General features: G+C 34.5%; 1 protein-coding gene across 2 annotated transcripts in view; it reads left to right on the top strand.

Moving 5' to 3' along the window:
- Exoc4 (exocyst complex component 4) overlaps nt 1–22,169 on the top strand; it is a 734,966-nt gene that overhangs the window by 82,359 nt on the left and 630,438 nt on the right. For both annotated transcript variants that reach the window (XM_005377540.2, XM_013510636.1), the window contains exon 6: nt 17,332–17,575. In XM_005377540.2, coding sequence (XP_005377597.1) covers nt 17,332–17,575 — 244 coding nt within the window. The remainder of the gene's footprint in view (nt 1–17,331; nt 17,576–22,169) is intronic.

Genomic DNA, 22,169 nt, shown 5'->3' with positions numbered 1-22,169 from the left:
GCCCTGGTGTGTGGTTGCTGCTTAGCTGTGTTCCGCTGCCCTGAGAGGTAGCTCTTTGCCATGTGCCACTCTGCCTTATAATCTGCCAAGTACGGACTGAAACTTCCATGAACTGTAAGCGAAATAAACCTTTCCTTCCTTAATTTTGGGCGTCAGGTATTTTGTCCCAGCAGCGAGAAAAAAGTAACCAAGACATGGACACTTTTGTTGTTTATGCTCTTGTGATAGTGCTGTGATGAATATGGCTGTACAGATATTTCCTTGATACCTGCTTTTTACTCTTTTGAATATACTGTACAACAAAAGTGGAATTGCTGGGTCATGTGTAGTTCTATTTTTTAACTTTCTGGGGAACTGCCATAACTTTTTTCAGCAGCTGTACAATTCTACATTCTTATAGTACACAAAAGTTTCAATTTCTCTGCACTTGGCAGTTTTTTAAATAGTAAGCACCCTAATGAGTATAACATTATATCTGATTGTGGTTCTGACTTGCATTTCGCTGATGATTAGTGATGTTGAACATCCTTTCATGTTGCTATTGGCTATTTGTTACTGGCTCTTTGGAGAAATGTTTACTCATGTCCTTTGTTTATTTGTTTCCTCTGAGTTAACTTCTTTTCAGTTATGTGATTTTCCAATATTTTCTCTAATTTGATAGGTTGCCTTTTCACTGTGTTGATTGTATCCACTGACTCACAGCAACCTTTAAATTTTAATGTAGTCCATTTGTCTGTTTTCTCTCTTTTTTTTTTCATCCTGTGCTTTTTGTGTCATATCCAGTAATTCCGTGTCAAATTCAATTTTCTGAGGCTTTCTCCCTATGTTTTTTACTAAGAGTTTTATAGTTGTAGATCTTATTTATATCTTGGATCCATTTGCGTTACTTTTTATATATGTTGTAAGTTAAGGGTTCTTTACCATTTCATTAGAATTTGCTAAATTCTTCTCTAGAAGAATAGTACTAGTCTGTATTCCTAGTATCAGTGTATGATAGTTGTTTCCCTATAGCCTTGTCAACATCATGTTTTTACTTTTTTTTAAACTGATAGGTGAAAAATGCTATCACATTATTGTTTACTTTGTATTTCTAAATTCTGAATTGACTTGAACAATTTCTCATGTGTTTACAGTATATTTTTATGTTTTGTCAATTAGCATCATATCCATTTTGATTTTCCTATTCTTTATCTTGAAATCTATTATTATGCTATATTACAGATTTTCTAATCTTGAGCCAATTTGCATTCTTGAAATAAACCCCTTCTTTATCATGGTGAATTGTTTTCTCTAATTTGATAGGTTGCCTTTTCACTGTGTTGATTGTATCCACTGACTCACAATAAAATAGTGCTAGTCTGTACAGTTACAGATTTTAGTGAAAATATGTATTGTTGAATTGTTTGCTGATTTTAAATTTTATTTTATCATGGTTTAAACAGTGACCACATGTGAAACCTGCCATACCAAAAGGACATCAGTGGTGTAGTCTCCATTGCAAGCCCTGATGGGTAGAAGGGAGGTCTGCTTACGCATGAAGAATTCGCTTTGGTCCTTTTTTTAATGTGTTGGACTGCAGCCCAAATGAACGAGGCAAGCAGGCTCTCTTTTGCTCCTTCACATCGGTCCTGCGTTTTCTGATCTGTTCCTTGTTATATGTCTGTGGACTGAGATTGCAGCTTTGGTGGGCTTCTCCTGTTTAGCCCTTACAGATAGAATTTTGGCAATATTTTTGTTCTACAGTGAAGTCTGATAAGTCAATAACCTTCTGCAAATGTTTATTTAAAATTTTTGTGTTGATGTTGCCGAGTGATTATTGTGTAGTCTAAATCTTAGCAGATAGTGTTACGTGAGTAATACTATATTGTCTAAATTTTGGATTCTAAACTTTAGCAGGTTTTGATTTCAGTGCAATAATTTGATTCATAAAAGGAATTTGGAAGTTTACTTTCAGTATTTTGGAACAATTTATGGAGCATTAGGACTATCTGGTATTTGAAGGTTTGGGACTTTCTCTGAAACTATTTGGATCTGCACTGTTTTATCAATGTGGAAATTCCTCAAAAAAGGAGGGTTAGAGATCCCATTCAACCCAGCTATTCCTCTTCTTGGTATTTTCCCAGAAGAACTGAAAACATCATACCACAGTGATATATGTGCACCCACGTTTATAGCAGCATAATTTGTCATAGCAAAATCTTGGAAACAACCCAAATGCCCATCAAGTGAGGAATGGATAAAAAAGATATATTTTTATACAATGGAATATTACTCAGCTATAAAAAAGATAAACTTGAGGCTTTAATATGTAAATGGATGCAGCTAGAGACCATATTCACAAGTGAAATAAATCAGATCTGCATGTGTAAATGTCATATTGTCTTCCTAGTGTAAAACCCTGAAAGAGTAAATAAAACTGAAAGGTACAGTAGATACTGTGAAAGGAAAAGGAACTTCTCAAAGGGAAGGAACAACTGAGATGTGGGAAAGAGAAAAGAAAGAGAGAGGAGGAAGGGAAAAAATATATGCATATACACAGGGTAGCTGAAACAGTTGTACTGCTGATTTCTACTGGTCTATTGAAAGGAACAGTTAATGGTTAAATTTTTTTTCTTCTTTTTAATTTTTTTGGGACCAATTTTCCATTCTTATATCTGGTAATCTGAACAACTAATTTGAAGACAGCAGTATGCACTATAACAACCATTGTTGAATTCCTATTGTCTTGTTTAGTGAAATTCTGTATTGTTTCTAATTTTTTAAATTACTTTTTACACTCTAAAAAATAATAAAAAAGAAAATTTTTTTCTTTCTTTCTGTACAAATGGGAATATAATTTAAGATCTGTATATTCCTATGAAATCCTTTTCATGCAGTTTTTCAGTTTTGTTTATATATATTTTCTACAAAGTATTTTCTTTTGGTTTAAAATTTTTTTATTTCCTTTTTATCTCTTTTTATGTTTGTGTTATTTCCCCTTTTTTCTTTATTATAGTACCTAGTAGTTGTCTGTTTTGTTACTTTTTTAAGGAAATAAACCAGGATTTGATTTATTTCATTCTACTGTTTTTCTGTTCTCTACTTCATTAATTTTTGCTTTAGCCTTTATTATTCCTTACTTTGTACTTTGTTTTGGCTTATTTTGTTACTTTTTTTAAAAAAAATGAGCTAGAAATTTAAATTACATATTTAATGCTTTTGTTTTTACTGGTAAAAGTGTTTTGTGAGATAATTTTTCTCTCTACCATAAATACAGCTGATAGATACTAATATGTGGCATTTTCTTTTTTTTTGGTTTTTCTCCGGTACTGGGAACCGAACTCACGACCTTGCGCTTGCCAGGCAGGCGCTTTTGCCGCTGAGCTAAATCCCCAGCCCGGCATTTTCATTTAACAGTTCTAATTTCAGTTTTTATTTCCCCCTTTTTTCCAAATTTTATAATAGAAATTTAAACTTAGAGATAAGTGGCATTTATATTTTTGCTTTGTTTTTCTTAATACTTTCTAGCTTCAGAGCATAGTTTGTAATACTCCTAATTAATGAAATTCATTTTTCTATGACTATATAGGATAAGTTATTTGTTAATGTTCCATGGATACTTGAGGAGACAATGGTTCTATATTACCAGTTAGAAAGTTTGATATATAGCCAGATGAGGTCCCTTTTTCAGTTGTGTTGCTTGGGTCTTCTCTCTCCTTCCTTATTTTTTGATTGTCAAAAATTTTCTATTAATGATATGTTTTTCTCCATACTTACTTACATCTCTTGTAGTTTTTGCTTAAAAAGAATAATTTGGTATCTAGTCAGAAATGTAGCTTTATTGTGAATTGTGGCTTTTGGTATTTACAGAAGTCCTTCTTTTTCATGATTAATGCTTTTAACTAGCATACCTTTGTTCACTCATTAGTCTTTTAGAATTAGTTTGTTTTATATGTATGCATAGTATATAACTGGACCTTGCTTTGTAAGCCAAATTCAAAATCCTTTCTTTCAATTTTGAGTTGAATCCATTGATATATAATGATATGACTGATATGTTTGGCCTCACTCTGTCCTAATTTATCAAGATGTATATTACATTTGCTATGTTTCTTTTTTCTGAGACTATATTTTTTGCTCCTTAATCTTATAAATTTTTTGACATCATAGGATAGAAAAAATAGAACCTTTTTCTGTCACTAGATTCATGGCTGAAGTTTGTATAATGAAAGATAGGTTAAGAAAAACATTAACAGGGTTGGGGATTTAGCTCAGTGGCGTAAGTGCCTGGCTGGCAAGCGCGAGGTTGTGAGTTCAATCCCCGGTACCACAAAAAAAAAACAAAAAAAAAAAACAGATTTATTTAAGTTTTATGTGACACAGGTGCTTTAAGATATAAAGACCCAAACAAATGGGAAAGTCTGTGTGTTTTAAGGGACACTTGTGCAAAACTAAGATGGAGGACAAAGGCTATGATCTGATGATGATAATCTAGGGGCAGTTTAGCAAAGCTTGTTTGTTCATGTTCTTCTTGGTGTCCCTGTGTGACATTTGTTTTCTCCAGATATGGGACAGATTGAAAGGTTTTCCAGGGGAGAACTGAGGGAGATCAGAGAGTGGCCTTCCTGGGTTTTCTGGCTGCTTCAGGGATGAAGGGCCATGGGGAAAGAGAGTGTTCTTCCTGCATCTTCTGTTTCTCAGATGCTGATGTGCTGCATTTTGGTACCACGTCCTGGTACACATCATTTTTTAGGATGCTATTTTTGTAGTGATTTTCTTTAAAGTTATACCTTTTAAAAATGTTTTTAGTCCCTTGCTTTCCTATTTGTCTTTCGCATTCAGATTTATCCATTTTTATTTGTACCCTGTACTTCCCATGTTTGCCTATATACAAACTAACTGTTTTCCTCATTCTATTTTCTCCATTATCTTCCACTTGTATAATTTTTACTTCTCAAGACATTACTTTTCTGTAGTTATCTTCTAACCTCATCCTTACTTTTGTTTTAACATTAAATTTATATTGAAATATTGCAAATACTTAGCATGAGCTCTTTTGTTGAGCTTTTCTGAGTTGTCTCTTGGTTGGGTGAAGTTCATCATCTGATAGGTCCCTGCAGAAGGACTCCTGGGTGCAATTGAAGACTTACTTTCTATAATCTTAATATTAAACTTCAGTGGGGATAAATTCCTTTGTTTACTCTTTAAGTTTTTAAAAACATGTCTGTTTGATTGTCATATTCCTTTGTATATTTTATGAAAAATTTGATACCTAATTTTTCCTCCTTATTGTGATCTTTTTACCTATAGGCCTTAAAGATTTTTTTAAAAAATTAAATTGCTGCTACTACTACTACTACGATTGCTACTAGTACTACTGCTTCTATTATTATTTAAGCCCCCCAAAAGTCTTTGTATGTTGTCCAAGCTGACCTCAAATAACTAGCCTCAAGTAATCTTCATTGGTATCTGAGACTACTGGTGTATGCCACTATGCTTGACTAAAGATTTTTTTTTTGGCTTTTTGAGATAGGGCCTTGCTATACAGTTCAGGTTGGCCTTAAGCTCACATAGCTGATGCTGGTGTCCACGTCACAGCGATCCGCCTGCCTCAGCCTCCCAAGTGCTGCGATTGTAGACATGCACCATCATACCTGGCTAAATATATTTTTTTAACCTTTAGAATTTAATTTTACCTAGAATACATTTTGGAGTGATTATTTTGTATTAATTTTCCCAGATACCCAAGAGCTTTTTCATTTTGTAGATTCAAAAAGTTTATTTCTAGCAAATTTTCTTGGTTTTAAAAATCATATACTACTAGTTCTATTCCATTGTTTTTCTTCTTCTCACTTCAATGATGTCCTATTTTCTCTTTGTTTTGTTTTTTACTTCTGCCACTTGACCATTTAAAATATCTTTCCTATCTCCACTTTATTCTCTGTTTTTATTCCTTTCATTTCCTCAGTACTTGTGAAATATTCTTTGGGTTCATTCTGTCTTGAGCATTTATAACTTTTTCTTCATGATGTACAGTAGCCTTGTATTTGGCTTTCACTTTTTTCCTGAGCTTAGTCACTTTTAATATTTTCCTATTTTTTTGTCCATGTCTGTTCTTAGCTTTTAGATTTCTGGGTCAAGGTGGTTTTTCATATCAACAAATTCTTATTTGGATGTATTAATTCTGTCTGCACTGTTGCCTTTCAGTTTTCTTGCGCTTATTATTCTTTTCACAGAGAATTTGTCTCCATTTATATGTGTTGGGCTTTCTGGCTTTTTAAAAATAATGCCTCAGTATGAATGTATTCATTATTTTTGTCTTAGGTTTTATGGTATTGGGGTGTTTTACATGATTTTTAGCTCACTGGCTCCCTCTTCTGTCAGTATAGCAAAGTCAAGGCCTTTTTAGGCCTTTTTTTTAGTTTGTTTTGTTGGTGTGGAGGTTGTGTGTCCTCTGGATTTTGGTGTTCTTTTATAAGATCTTGAATTTTTCCCTCTTTGTTTCTTTTTCTCTTAAGTGTCCGTTAGCCAAAGGGCATTTCTCTCTTCCTTTTTGTCTTGTTTCTCTCCCAGAAGCTATGTGTTTCTGAAACTGCTCCTTTAGATTGTGCCTGCTTTTAAGTCCCTTCCCTATAGTCAATGCTCTGATCTGCTTGCACACTTTTATAGTATATTTTATACTTTTGAAGCTCAGAGTGGGCTTTTTCTTTGAAGATTTTGATTCCATGATGATTTTAGATCACCCTTACTCTCACTAATTCTCTTCACTATAGGTTTCCATATTCCATGTTTGTTTGCTACAATGCCTTGTGGCAGAGCAGAGGTGCAGCCAGGATATAAGAAATCACTTGCTAGAATTAGGCATTCCTTTATTTTAATATACAGTTGTTTTGAATTTTAGGCAATGTATGTTTTCAAGTTATCTTGACATCATTTTATGTAGTTTTATTTTCATTACTGTCATGTACAGTATTGCTTTTGGAGAAAATATTGAGAGATAGGGACCTAAGCAGCTACTATTGTAAATTCAGGAGTTTCCAAAGTTGGTCATTTTAAAAGTACTTTTGTTATTTTTAGTATTTTTCATTTGAGTTTTGGTGTCACTAATATAGGGGCAAGAAACTCCCATCCTGAAAGATATCTGGGACGAGTTTGTGTTTTCTAAAATGAAAGACTGAATTTTAGGAACAACAGAGGTTAAGAGCAGAATATATGTATTGGGAGAAAGAAAGCTTCTGTCTGAGAGAGAGACAGAAGGGGACCCCAGTGGGTTGCCAAGGACTCTGCCTTTTTTAGAGCAAAACTATGAGGTGAAGTGGATCCAAGGTAGGAAACATGGGAACTGGCTAGGTGGGCATGTGGGGGGACAAAACTATGATCAACCAATAAGATTACAAGCATAACTGCTCAGTTAAAATTGATTAAATCAAGATCAAATGGGGACACGAGTCACAGTCTAACTCAGCTACCTACAGCATCACATCATCTCATTTAATATGCATAACTCTCTGAAATAATAATATCTGCATTTTACTGAGGAAGAAAGCGAGGTCCAAGAAGATAAATGACTTGAGGGAGATGCAACTAGAAAAGTGGTGCAGATGGTATACAAATCTAAAATTAAATGATGCCAAACTCTTGGTCTTTTCACTACATCATACTATTTTCCTGAATAATTGAACTTTAAAAAAAGGCCTAATATATTTTAGTGATTTATCCATATAAACTATCAATTTATCGTCTACCTTTGTCCCTCCTGTTATCCTGTGTCCCTGTTCTATTGTAGTAACCTCTTGTCCATTCGGTGCTATTTCTCGACCTTCAGAGGTACCTGTTCTGTGCTCTATATGAGATAAGTGCTATACCATGGGAAAATAATGCAACAGATATAAGCTTTGTTTTTCTCCTAAAAAAACCCTCTGCATTTCTGGAAAGCTAATTTACCATCATTTTCCTCTTGGCTTACTTTTACTTATGGAAGACCAGTGTATACTCATAGTGCTTTCAGAGCTCACTGCGCAGTGGGCTTCTCTCCACCCCTGAACTGAAACTCTGTCTCTTACATAAAGCATTGCATAGTCTTGTTCTGGGGCTGTGTGAACTTCTCCAGTCATGGAAATTATAATCCTAAATAGCAGTTGGCAATTTTTGGCAGCCTTTTTTCTGGAGTGGGGTGTTATATTGTCTGATTTTTCTTTAAAGTAATTTAATATGTACCTTAGGGGTGCTTAGTTAACATTTTAAAAGTACCTTAATCAGAAATCTACACTCCAGGGGTATTTAGTTAACATTTGAAAGACCCTAATCAAGATTCAATACTCCTGAGGCAACCAGTGCATCAGATGTTGCTCTCAATTTGTACCAGTGGGTGCATTAATTAGAATAAAAGATGTAAGAAATACTTTTTCAGTGGTGAAAGGAATGGTATTATAGTTGACCAAGCATTCCCATAGAGGCAGGAATAGAGGATAAAGATTGGGTGAGGTTTATAGCCTTCCAGCCCAATAAGAGATTTGGTCTTGGGCTTGCAGCCCTTGAAGGTAGATTTTGGCCAGTGGGACTCACTAAGTCTCTATTAATGTGGGCCAAGTACAGCTTTGGTCTGCCTGCTTTTCCACTCAAAGCTAATTGGACTCATATTCTGGCTCCACACATTTCTTGTCCTCATAGATGTCGCTGTCCAATTTTGAGCCAGACTATTTAATTTCCTAAATTATATTTTGTGTGTAAGTATGTTTAAGGCAGATTGTGTGTCTCAGTAGTGTGAATTTATAGTGCCATTTTGATCAGACACACACAAGTTATTTTTAAGTGGTAACTGTTTTATTATTTTCTACTTGAGAATATTGTCGGTGTTCCGAGGCCAGATTCCCATCTGTAAGTGTAGCATTGTAGATAAGTAATTGCTTGATGCTTTAGTGGTAGTTTAGTTTGGTGTGTTTTTTCTTTGTTGTTGTTGTTGTTTTGAAGTCTCCTTTTTATATTGAATTCTGTTAAATACCGGCAGACAAGTTCTAATATATGGATACTATTCTTTAATACAATATGTAATTTTAGTTATGTAGATTGAAATCATGTATCATACAAGAACTTTGCATGACTTGTATACATGAATAATAAATGGCATCTGTCAAGGAGTTTTTATAGTAAATACTACTACTGGTATAGGGGAAAGAATTTCCCACCTGCTAGATAATCTGTTACGAGTTCGTGTTCTTTAAAATCGAAGAATGGATTTTAGGTACAACAGAGGTTAAGAGCAGAATATATTTATCAGGGGAAAGAAAGCGTCTGTCAGAGAGAGAGAGAGAGAGACAGAAGGGGTCCCTAACGCGTTGCCAAGGGCCCTGCCTTTTCTAGCGATTTTTATAGAGTAAATCCGTGACGTGAGGTGGGTCCAAGTTGGGAAAATGGGTAATCGCTAGGTGGGCATGAGATGGGACAAAACTATGGTCAACCAATAAGATTACAAGTATAATTGCTCGGGTAAAATTGTTTAAATTGGGATCAAATGGGGAAGCAAGTCACTTAACAAGGGGGCACGCATACAGAACAGGGGCTTTTCCTGTAAGGGGATTGGCTTAATGACTGTTCCAGGCTTTCTCACGGTAATAGAGCCCTAGTTAGAATTATCAATTCCTGATGTTTATCCTTGGGTAACTATGTGAGTGCATTTATTCTGTCTTTTGTCTTGAGGTCTGGCCCTCAGCTGGAGGTGCCTGTCTCCTCCACAGTTGCAAGGCATCTCATCTTCTGCACTGGCTCCGCCAAGGGCCTATTCCTGTCTGATTACCTATAATATTTTATCTAACTCAGTTGCCGAAACACTATTGTCTTGTAATTAACGTATATAAGTATATATGATGAATATAATAGTATAGCTTATTCAATAAAACCAAAGTGCATTGCCAGACGTCTTGTCTTCTGCCATTTGGTGATGTAGGTGTATAAGCTGTGGCACAATTACTTATCTTCTCTTACCAAATGTATTGAAGAAAGAAAGCAGCCAGGGAGTGGTGGTCTAGATTGCTTTCTGGATTCATTGGCAAAGTAGTTCTGAAAATAAAATATTTAGATGCATGAATGGATTATTCACTTTATGTGTTATTTTAAAATGTGCTGTTGGGCTCGCTATAGGCCATGTTATCAGAGATGTATAGGTATAAAATGTAGTTAATGGGATTTTGGACTCTGAGAACTTGAAAAGACCTGAGATACCATTTAGTTAAGCCTTATGTGAGTTCCAGAAAGTCTTAGTTAAATCCTTCTTATATAATTTATGCTTTGCCTCAACTATAGGCACTCTATATCTGCTTATAAATACAGGCACCTATATGCCTGGGTCTGCATGCATAAGGGGGTGTGTATGATGAGGAACACTTGGGACCAATAAGATTTTAGTAGAAATAACTGGTTAAAGGGCATAAAAGTCTTAATATTTAGTATTGACTTGCTGGTTAGTGTTTTTAAAACCAGTTTTGAGACCTCTGGGTAAGAGTTTTAGAGCCAAAAACAAAACAACCCCCCTGCTCCCTCCAAAAAAAAACCCTGGCAGTAAGAGACTTAGGAAAGGAAATATTACTAATTTTAAAGTGTTTAAAATCTACACATTGAGTATATAATATGGGTAGGTGGGAATGATCTGGGGTTCAGTAGGTCAGAGATATGTACATTTTGTTCTAATGTGTGAGGCTTTACTGAATTTCATTTAAATTACTTTTGAAGAAAGCTTTTCCCATGAAGCTCCAGTAATTTTATCTTACCTCACAGGTTTTTTTGGTGAATATTAGACTAGTCATGGCTGATTATATTATCCTTTTAAACTGCCTTTTAATTTTCAGCTGATACAAGTGTAATAGATAATATAAATTAATTAATATTGGATAGATTCAGTGTTTATGCTCTAGGAGATTTCAGGAGAGAAACAGAAAGATAAGATTCTAAACAAATGTGCCATTTGGGGCTGTGGCATTTTATTATTCATACCTTGCTTATTTGTTGCTTTTTAATAGGCTACGTATCATATTAGTGTGCATATAAGTAGCTTATATGCCATGTAATCTCAGGCCTTACTGATTTAAACTGCATTTATCTTATCACCAGTAACCCTTGTGGCAGGCAGCTCTGACGTTTAGGTGGCCATATGTATATATCCTGTTTGTGACTCGTATGTGCTTTTTTGTGAAGCACATTTTGTCTCAGCTAAGCTCTCGTAGTTTAGCTTCATTTCCCCCTGTAACTTACTCAATTTAGATGGCTCCTTGGCTGCCAAGTACTTTTCCCCACTGTGCTGTGGGGTTGATCTTGCTGGATGGAGTATCTCTGTGGCTTGAGGTGTCTCGCTTCTTCTTATATAAAATAAAACCAGTAACTGAAATGTCTATTCTTGGAATGTCATATTTGGAAATATTGATGACTTTGTTTGTATTTCCTTTCAGAATTATTTTTAGAGGCTTAAGACTTCTTGGTTCTGCTAGTTTTACTATTATTAAAAAGATAAACTTGTTAAGTACCATGTCATCAAATTAATGCAAAGAAAACCGTATGAATCTGGTCATTCTTTATGCCCTCTTCTTTGTTAGTTTTGGGGGTTTAGTGAGTCTAAGATACTGTAACAGATAAATGTGCAGAGGATTTATTAACATAAGAATCAACTTGTACAACTAATTATTCCATGTATGGAATAAAATACCTTTGGTTTACAGTTAAAATGAATATATATTTTTATTGTAAAATACATATAACATAAAAATAGCCATTTAAAAGTGTACAGTTCAGTGATATCAAGTAGATTCATGATGTATACAACCATCAGTACCATCCATCTGCATATCTCTTTTCATCTTGAAAAACTGAAATTCTATACTCATTAAACAGTAAGTTCCCATTTCTCCTTTCTCCTTATGTTGACCCTGACAGTCAACATTCTACCTTTTGTTTCTAGGAATTTGACTATTCTAATCATACAGTATTTTTGTCTTTTGTGACTAGCTTGTTTTACTTAGCATAGTTTTTGATATTCATCCATGTTTTAGTAGATATCAGAATTTCCTCCCTTTTTAAAACCTAATGAATGATGCCATTGTCTGTGTGTATCACATTTTGTTCATCCATTCATGTGCCGATGGGCATTTGACTTGCTTCTACATTTTGGCGATTGTGAATAATGCTGCCATGAATATGGTGTATAGATATCTATTTGAGAATCAAATTGGATTGTAGTGTTTTTGTAGTGTCTTTATCTTTGACTTTATAGATTGAATTAGGAAGTTTTCCTTTCTCTTCAGTATTTTGGAGGAATCTGAGAAAGATTAGTTTAAGTTCTTTAAATGTTTGGCAGAATCCACCATCAGGTCTTTCTTGGCAGGGGATCTTTGACTGCTGATTCAATCTTTTTACTAGTTATAGTTGCATTTATATTTTCCTATTTCTTCATTTTGTTTAGTTCTGCACACTGCTGTTCATGTATGATTTTTATTATATTGGATTAGTTTCCTTTTTTGTTGTTAGTTTGTCAATTGTTTTTATCATGAAAGAGTGTTGCATTTTGTCAAATGATTTTCTGCGTCAGTTTAGATGTTCATGTGGTTTTTCTCCTTGATTCTGTTAATGTAATTTAATGTAATGCAGTGATTGATTTTTATATATTGAATCATCCTTGCATTCCAGAAATAAATACTACTTTGTCATGGTGCATAAGCTTGTCAGTATGCTGCTGAATTCTGATTGTTCAGATTTTTGGTGGTTTATTGTGTTGTTTAAATTCTCTGTTTCCTTATCTTACATCTGGTTGTTCTATCCATTATAGAGAGTAAGATACTGAAATCCTCCATTTGTATAGAACTAATTCTCTCTTCATTTCTGTCACTTTTGCTTTATATATTTTGATAATCTATCATTAGAGTGCGAATGTTTATAATTGTGATGTCTTCTTCCAATATTGAACATTTATTAATATGTAATATCCTTGTCTCTTATAATCTTTTTTGATGTAAAGTCAATTTTATCTTATATTAGACTACTTACTCCTGTTCTCTTTTTGTTACTTTCATTGAGTGTCTTTTTCTACTCTTTCGTTTTCTGTCTGCTTGTGCTGTTAGATCTCTTTGTTGCTTTCTGTACTACATGTAAGGGGATCATAAATTTTTAAAATTAATTTTGCCAATGTCTGTATGATTAGAGAGTTTAATCCACTTACATTTAAAAGTAAGTACTAATAAGGAGATACTTCTGTCATGTTATTTGCTTTCTATATACCTTATAACTTTTTTGTCCCTTATATCCTGCATTATTTCTTTTGTATTTAGTTGAAATTTTTTTTGTAGTGAGACATTTAAATTCCTTTCTACTTTCTTTTGTATGCATTATGTAGCTATGCTCTTTGAGGCTTAAACATGGGGATTAAACATTCCAAGGTTCTAACACTCTAACTTGAATTTATATGAACTTAACTTCAATAACATGGAAAAACTTTGCTCCTTTTATAGCTATGCCTCCACTACTCTTGGCTTTTAGCATCATAAAATTGCATCCTTATATATTGTGTCCCTCGAACCATAAACTGGTAATTCTTTAAGTACATTAGTCTCTTAATTTGTATAGAAAACAAAATGTGAATTTACAAAATAAAGTTATAATAGGTTTGGGGCTGGGGATATAGCTCAGTGGTGGAAGTGCCTGCCTGGCAAGCGCAAGGACCTGAGTTCAATTCTTGGTGCAAAAAAAAAAAAAAAAAAAAAAGAATGCTTTAAAGTTATAATAGGTTTTAGACTAGTACTATTATACTACATTTTAAGAATGTTTTATTCTCTTAAACCATGTAGAAGATGAAAAGTGTAATGACAGATTACAACTATTGACTTTTCCAATTGCCCAGACATTTACCTTTATTGCAATCTTTATTTCTTTGTACAGCTTCTTGTTAATATCAAATGTTATTTCTTGTTTTTCAGATTCTTTTTTTTTGGCACCAGGAATCAAACTCAGGGCCCTGGACTTGCCAGGCAGGCTGTGCTGCTGAACCATATCCCCAGCCCTCTAATGTCCTTTCATTTCCACCTTTCAGACTTCCTGGAGTATTTCTTGCAGGGCAGGTCTAGTGATAATGAACTATCTTAGCTTTTCTTTATTTAGAAATGTCTAGTTTCTCCCTCACATTTGAAGGATGATTTTGTAAGATACAGGATTCTTGGTTGACAGATTTTTTTTTGTTTGTTTGTTTCTTTTAGCTCTTTAAAGTAGCCCACTATTTTCTGGCCTCTAAATTTTCTGATGAGAAATATGTGAATAATTTGAGAATTCCTGTCTGTATGTGATGAGTTGCTTCTCTCTTGCTGCATTCAAGATTTTATCTTTCAGCAGCAGTTGGATGATAGTATGTATTGGTATTACTTGCTTTGATTTCCTCATACTTGGAATTTGTTGAGTTTCTCAGATGTTTATATTCAGAAAAATACAAAAGTTAATTTGGGAGGTTTTCAACTGTTACTTCTTTAAATATTGTCTTTGCTCTTTTCTCTCTCTTCTTTCTACAGTGCATTACATTGGTTTTCTACCATGAGTCTTGTAAGCTCTCTTAATCCTTCATTCTTCTTTCTTTCTGTTCTTCAGACTTATAATGTCCCTTGTCTTATTTTCAGGTTCACTGATTTTTTTTTTTCCTTTTGCCTGCTCACATCTGTTTTTGAATCTCTCTAGTGAAACTTTTATTCCAATGATTATGTTTTTTAGCTCCAGAATTTCTCTTTGGTTTCTTTTTTAGGTTTTCTAGCTCTCTGTTGATTTTGGCATTTTGTTCAAACATTATTTTCTTTTTTTTAATTTTTTTTTTTTTTTTTCTGGTACTGGGAATCGAACTCACGACCTTGTGCTTGCCAGGCAGGCGCTGTGCCACTGAGCTAAATCCCCACTCCCCTCAAACATTATTTTCTTTACTTTCTCCACTCTTTTTTTACTGTTCTTTGAGCAGCTTTAGTGTAGTTATTTTATGGCCTTTTTGAAAACATCTGCCATCAAGTCCTTTTAAGGAATAGTTTCTACTGATAATATTTTTTTCTTTGAATGGGTCATAGTTTCTTCTTTCTTTTTTATGCCTTGGTTTTCTTGTTGAAAATCGAGTATTTGAATCTAATAATTTTGTAACTCTGAAAATTAGAATTTCTTCCCTTTGCAGAGTTTGCTGATCATTGTTATTGTTGTAAGTTGACTCCATCCCAAGGATCAGCTGAATCTAAATTTAATGTCTTTTCAGGTCCTTTTTGTGTCTGCCCCTTTTCTTGGGCATAGTCACTTTCTAACTTTTCCTGTACATGCAGTTGTTTTGGAACTTTAAAATATCTTGCTCCCAAAAGATGAGAAAGAGAAAAATGAAGAGGTGGAAGGAAGATGCTATCCCATAGTATCCCTTGGAAGTCACTTAACCAAGAGGGAAAGGGACTTGGAGGAGGGCGTTAGCAATGGCAGTTTGCTCTTCATCTGCAACTCTGTGAGTAGACTAGGAAGCAATCAATCATCAGAGCATAGACTCTAAATATTTAGAGGACAGAATTCTTGTTTTCCTGTCATTTTTCCTGCCAGCATTGTGCAAGCTGGTCTTGGAAAGTATGTATAGCTGCCTGCAGAGAGTCTGGAGTTGGGGTACTGTGGTAGCTGGTACCGTGCTAAGAGCTAAAGTTAACTGCAGTTACCCATCTAAGCCTTCCCGTGGAGGTTAGAAGCCTCTAGAGCTCTAAAATGTAATCGTATCATGTGATGATGGGGTACAGTCTGAGTTTAGTATGTGCAAAATCAGAGTATGTTTACATAAACTAAGATAAGTGTGATGTTACCAGGCTGTATAATTTTATGAAACCAGAATGATATATGTGGACTGTTGATGAACATAACATCATTTTGTGTCATATGACAGTAGTTACATCATACAGATTTTATCAGTATAATTGTTGTCTAGGTGGGGAGAGAGATTCCAGATGCTTCCTATTCCTACATTTTCTCAGAATTCTCCTCGATTAAATTTTATGAGTTGAGAATGTGCTCCCCTCAGCCTTCAAGAATGAGAACAGCCTGTAAAGGAGACCGTCTCATCTGAAGTAGAGGTTTTAAAGGCTTTGCTTAGTGGTCTTTTCTCCATATATTTTCAGTGTTCCCTTTGAAGAATTTAATACAATGATCCCAGTGGTGAAGAATATCTTACTGTGGTCTTTATAGTCTAGTTGGACTTAAATCTACTAAAAAAAAAACATTCATTCATTGAGACTATCACATATTATGAAAATCATTCATTTGTTCTGAGGGATAGAGGACAGGGGATGAAGAAAACTTTTAGCTGTTAGCTTATCCAGCTATTTGTAAAATGATGTATTTTAGGCCAGAGATTTGTAACCTGTTGTTCTTTTGGCAGTTTGAAACCCCTGAATTCATATGAAAGGTTTTGTCTGTATATTCATATATATGAATATAATTTGGATGTATATACATATATATATATATATATACTGAATGTACATGCATGTATAATACATGCATATATATGTATATGTGTGTATGGCCTATGGCTTCAATAGATATAAAAGTCTCAGATCACCAGATAATCCCTCTCTTCAGCTATCTGTAGGGGTTATGAGCCAGTGTGTTAGGTTATTTTTTCCTTTCTGAAACCAAATGATTTTAATGATGGCTGCAGTGTGAAGATCTAGAAAGGCTTTTGACATGTAACACTACTTCTCAGAAAATTTCCATTGAGTTTTAACGAGGCCTGTCTCTAATAGATAATGATGTGCCAGGCATATGTTTAAAGAAAAATAAGAAGTTGTGCTTTTGTATTTATGAAAAATCTCTTAATTGCTTGTTTTCATCAAACTCTTGTCTCACTTATACATATTGTTTTGCCTTTCTTTTCATTTGTTGCTTCATTTCTTATAATTTTAACTTACTCTCCTCCCATGTACATTTATTGTATCTTTTACTCTAGCTGCTATGACTTCTAACTAATGAGTAAGAACTTGAGGCTGAGGTCTATTCTTCAGAATTCTCTTGTAGCACCAGGTATGTCATTTTACAAATAGTAAGTGATAATAAATATCAGTGAACTCATGTCAGAAGTAATCTGTCAAAAATTTCCCATGGAGATTTGCATACTCTATTTTAATTGCTTCTACTTCTTACTGCTAACTAATGGGTATGATTTCAGAAATATAAATATTATTTTGACTCTTGTATAGTTACTATGCAAATTAATTTAGTTGAAAAAAATACTGATTCCTTTAAGTGTGTAATCAAAGTGGTGATACTGTTTATTAGACTGTTTTATTTCTGATTTTGTAGTGGAACTGTATTTTATTACTTATTTTGTAGTGAGGGACATAAACCTGCAGGACATCAAGGAGGATTTGGAATTGGACCCAGAGGAGAACAGCACCCTTTTCATGGGCATCCTTATCAAGGGGCTGGCCAAACTGAAGAAGATCCCCGAGACAGTTAAGGCAATCAAGGAGCGCTTGGAACAGGAGCTGAAGCAGATTGTGAAGAGGTCCACCACACAGGTGGCAGATAGCGGCTATCAGCGGGTAGAGAACCTCACTGTGGAGAACCAACCAAGGTAATGGGGAGGGGGTTTATGTTTTTGGTAACTTTTCTAGAGTGAAGCATAAGTAGTTTATCTCCTCTTGATATAATTTTCTTGAACTTGGCGTGTTATAGCTCATAGAAATTCAGATAAGTAAAAACAGCTGGACTAAACATAATTTGGTTGTGTGGTTTTTAATGTTGCTAAGACATTTTAAAGCAAATTGTCCATAGTCATACATGTTGAATAAAAGATATAGACATGTCTATAAAAGATAAATTCAAACACATTAAGTGAACAAGTAAATCGAATATAACAGTTATTGAACATGTTTTAGATACTAAGTAGTTTTCCAGGCCCCATGTATATATAATCTCATTTAATTCCCACTACAACTCTGTGAGCTAGTTATTAGAATTCATAATTTATATTAGGTGAATTGAGGCTCAGAGATTGAGTAATTACTTGAGGTTTACAGAAAAGGAGGTTGGACTTAGAGTTGAGTTCAAGTCCATTTGATTCTAAAGTCTCTTTCCTCTGTTTCATGCATTTTTCGTAGCATGTGATGATGTTGCTTGTAGACAAATCAGTCTCAGCAATTTCTGTATTTACTTAAAACGGATAAAGGGGGCTGGGGATATAGCTCAGTGGCATAAGTGCCTGCCTGTCAAGTACAAGGTCATGAGTTCGATCCCCAGTACAGCAAAAACAAAAACAAACAAACAAACAAACAAAAAAAAATGGATAAGACTTGGATGTCATAATTTTTGTTTCCTAAGGACCATGTTGAATTTATATTCAGATCCAGACTCTGTTACTATCCTATACTAGGAGATCATGTTTATCAAACCAGATTTGAGGGCATAAGAGATCAGTGTCATTTAACAATGTTTGAAATTGGGCATTTCCTGGAAAATAAAATATTCACTATAAAGGGCCTCTGTCCCCATGCCCCTTCCTCAATCCCTGCTTCTCTCCTTTTGCCTCCCAGCTCCCACATATATCAGACATGTATGAAGGCAGGGATTTGGCATGAAGGGAAAAGATCATGGAGATCACACTTTAATATGAAAATAGAAGGCAACCTGGAGCCTGTCTTCTCATTGGTTCAAAGCATATGAGTTCCTGGGAGGTGATAAGTATAAAGGAGTTAGGATCTTGTTAATATAATGTGAAGGAAATTTTACTGTTAGTACCTAGAGCTCTTAAATTTTTATGGAGAAATAGTATTCATGTAGTATGGACTTCCCCAGATTTTTAATATTTTGGAAGAATTAATGTAGTCTATTTACATTTTGTATATTCTTTTGTATTTCTAAATAACATTAATTTTAATTATATTTTTAAAATCTTCAAAAAATAATTCTCTGTGAACTTCATTCAAAAGTACTATGGTTAGTGAAAATAGCTGTTGTCTACTCTGCTTTTGTAAGTGAATGCTTCAAAGCAGATGGTTGAGGAGCGCAGGTTTTGGAGAGCAGAACTGACTTTATATTCCAGCCTTGTGATCTGTGGAAAGTAGTACCTGTCTTATAGGATTTGCTGTAAATGAGGGTGTATGTTCAAGTTGTGTAGTAGAGTAGCACCAGCAAGTACAATGCATGCTAACAATGTATATGAATACATGTGGTTATTTATTATGGTGCCTTATTCAATTTCCATGTTTTTTTGATCACTCATATCATGATCCAGAGAAGCCAGCGAAGGAATGTAAATTGAACTTTGCTATTCTTCTTTCTTTACCTAGTGCCTGGATTTCCATGAAGACCTTTTGACTTCTTATTAATGAATAGTCTGAAATTCTGGGTTGCTATTTGCCTTGTTGCTGAAAGTCCCTAGATGAATATACTGAATGTTCATAGGGAAGTAACATTACTATAATATATACTGGAAATAAAGCGAAACGGCACAGATAATAACTCTTCTGCAGATCTCATTACAGTACTTTTAAAAACATTTTGTCTTTCATAGGATTTTGACCTCTTCCTCTTGTGTTGCCTCAGCCCTTTCCAGAATGTGTGAGTGGAAATTACAGCACTAGAAGTAGAAATTCAGCTCACTGGCCCAGGAAATACTAAATGTTTCTCAGTGAGGAATGTGTCAGCAGAAGTTTTTTCCCCTTCATTTTGAGTTTCATTTTGTTTTGATCAGTATTTTAAAAATCTTTTGCAGGCAGGATATATTGAACACATAATAAGTGAAGAAGTGGCTTCAGTCTCTTATCTATAACGTAATGCCATTTTATAAAGCATAAAGATCTGTAAGTTTTTGACCAAAAACTGTTTTATGACACAAGCTATTACAGAGAAAGCAAACATTTAAGGTGAACTACTTCTTTAGAAGATCAAAGATTAAATCCTTAGACTGGGATTCCAGATGACATAATTTTGAGCAAGTTTCTTTTTTTTTTTTTTGGTTTTTCTCCAGTACCGTGAACCGAACTCACGACCTTGCGCTTGCCAGGCAGGCACTTTGCCGCTGAGCTAAATCCCCAGCCCCTTGAGCAAGTTTCTGGTTGTTTGTTACAGTAAATGACTTAAAACTCCTCCAGAATTAATTCCTTTGGGTTAATCACAATCATTCAAAAATGATTACCATTGTTACTTCTAAAAGATTGGAATTGTAAAGAGGATATTGTCAAATATCCCTTGAAGCTTGCATGGTTTGTGTGTATCAAACTTTTAAGAAGATATTAAGTGACATTTATTTCAGAGACAAGTAAAAATCACAACACTTGGCATAATTATTATTATTGTTATTCAAGAAGTTTTATGATTAAGGGATTAAGACATAAAAATTTGTTTTCCTTAAGGAAAAGTTGTAGCATAGGCAAAAATCCCCCCATGAATCCTCCCTCCCCAGTATGCATATTCTTTCCCACCCTGAAAGAAATAGCCTATTCCACATTAGCATGTTTGACGCAGGATACCACTGTAGCTTTCCCTAAAAGTTTCATTGTTCTTCATCATCATGTTAAATGTATTCTGCTATGATGCATTGCTAGCCTGTTTTCATTTGGCTTTATGCAAAGAGAATTAATGTTGTGTGCTATTTTACTAAGAAACCAGCCTAGGGAATTCTGCCTTGCCTCTTTTTTTTTTTTTTTTTTTTGCCTTGCTTTAATTCCTATGATGCCAGAGTATTTCCTCAGTTTTTATAAAGTCACTTTGATGACCCACTTATTTTATTTTTGTCTCCTAATCTATGGTGTATTTCTCAGAGAAATATTTTATCTTTTTTCTTCATTTATAATCTTTTGGTGTCTGTATGCCTCCACACACTATTAAAAGAAAATATTCCGCTAGTATTGTCCATTTGATAAACTTTAGGGTACTAGGTGCCTACCAGAACCACCTGCTACCCATTATTTTTCCAGAAGGATGGGCAGTGTCTTCAGCTTCAGATGGTAATGTGTCCTGCAGTTCAGAACCAGTTTCTTCAACTCCTGCTGCTTAATTGTGGATTCTTTCCTAAAATCTAGCTCAGAAGTATTTTTCTATCATTTGGGTCAAAGAAGCTAGAAAGAGTTGAATGATATTTAACAAATAAAAACATTTGGAAGAAATGGAAAAAATTCTCCTCAAAGGTGTGAAATCCTGTGAAGAATAAGAGAGAGAGGAGAATGTGGGGAAAGAGAGTGATTGGCAGATATAAGGCAACTCTCCATCTATTTAAAAATTGGCCTCTTTGTATGCAAAGGCAAAAATTCATTGCAGGAGATGCTGACGTCCAGTTATACTTTGGCGAAACTGTTAGTCTTGAAGAGAGCAGGAAGATTTAAGTATGTAGGCACCATGGCTGCCAGGAAGACCTTTCTTTTCGAAGGAGACCATTTTGCAATGTTCATTGACCTCTATTATGAAGAGCAAAGATTAACTATAAACCATGAAAAGCAGAGAAAATTGCATGCCTTGTGCTGACTGTGATATGATAGAAAGCCATAGAAAACAGGGAAATACCCTTTAGAACTTAAAGTAGTTATGTTAGGGTTATAAAGCCATATGTTTTGTATGACCCCTCCGTGCTACTTTATGACTTTATCAAGTTATATTGAGAAAATTATTAAATACTAATTTAAATACTTATTCAAGTTATTTTAATCAGAAGAAATCATTAAAAGTGAAAATCCCTGTGGGGTTATGAATGTCCACACTACCTTTTAGTGGGGAAAAATGTATGTAGTGTTTATTTTTAGACCAACTAGATATTATTTAAATTTCTTTTCAAGATAATATATGTCTATCTGTGTGTGTTTGGTTAGTTTTCTGACTCCCTCTAGAATGGAAAAGAAGAGAGGACAATTTTCCTTTTTCAACACTATGCCTCCAGAATCTAGCACAGTGTCTACCTGACCCATAATAAGTATTTGTTGAATGCAAAAATGATTTGCATATGTTATATCTGCCAGGGATCAGACATTAGTCAAAAATGTTAAACAAAACAGACATGGTTGCAGTCCTCATGGAATAGCTTAAAGCGGGAAGAAAGGCTTTAATCTAAGAACCCTATGGTAATAGCTATAAAGAACAAGCAAAGTGTGTCATAAAAGCATATGACCATGGATACCTTGTCTAGTCTGGGTAGATAGGCCTTAGGAAGGAGCTTGTATTATTATTTTTATAATAAC

Source organism: Chinchilla lanigera, unplaced genomic scaffold (genome assembly GCF_000276665.1).
Source record: "Chinchilla lanigera isolate Chin_1 unplaced genomic scaffold, ChiLan1.0 scaffold00009, whole genome shotgun sequence".
Classification (NCBI taxonomy): domain Eukaryota; kingdom Metazoa; phylum Chordata; class Mammalia; order Rodentia; family Chinchillidae; genus Chinchilla; species Chinchilla lanigera.
The sequence above is the reverse complement of the archived record's forward strand: the minus strand, read 5'-3'. Positions and strand labels throughout refer to the sequence as shown.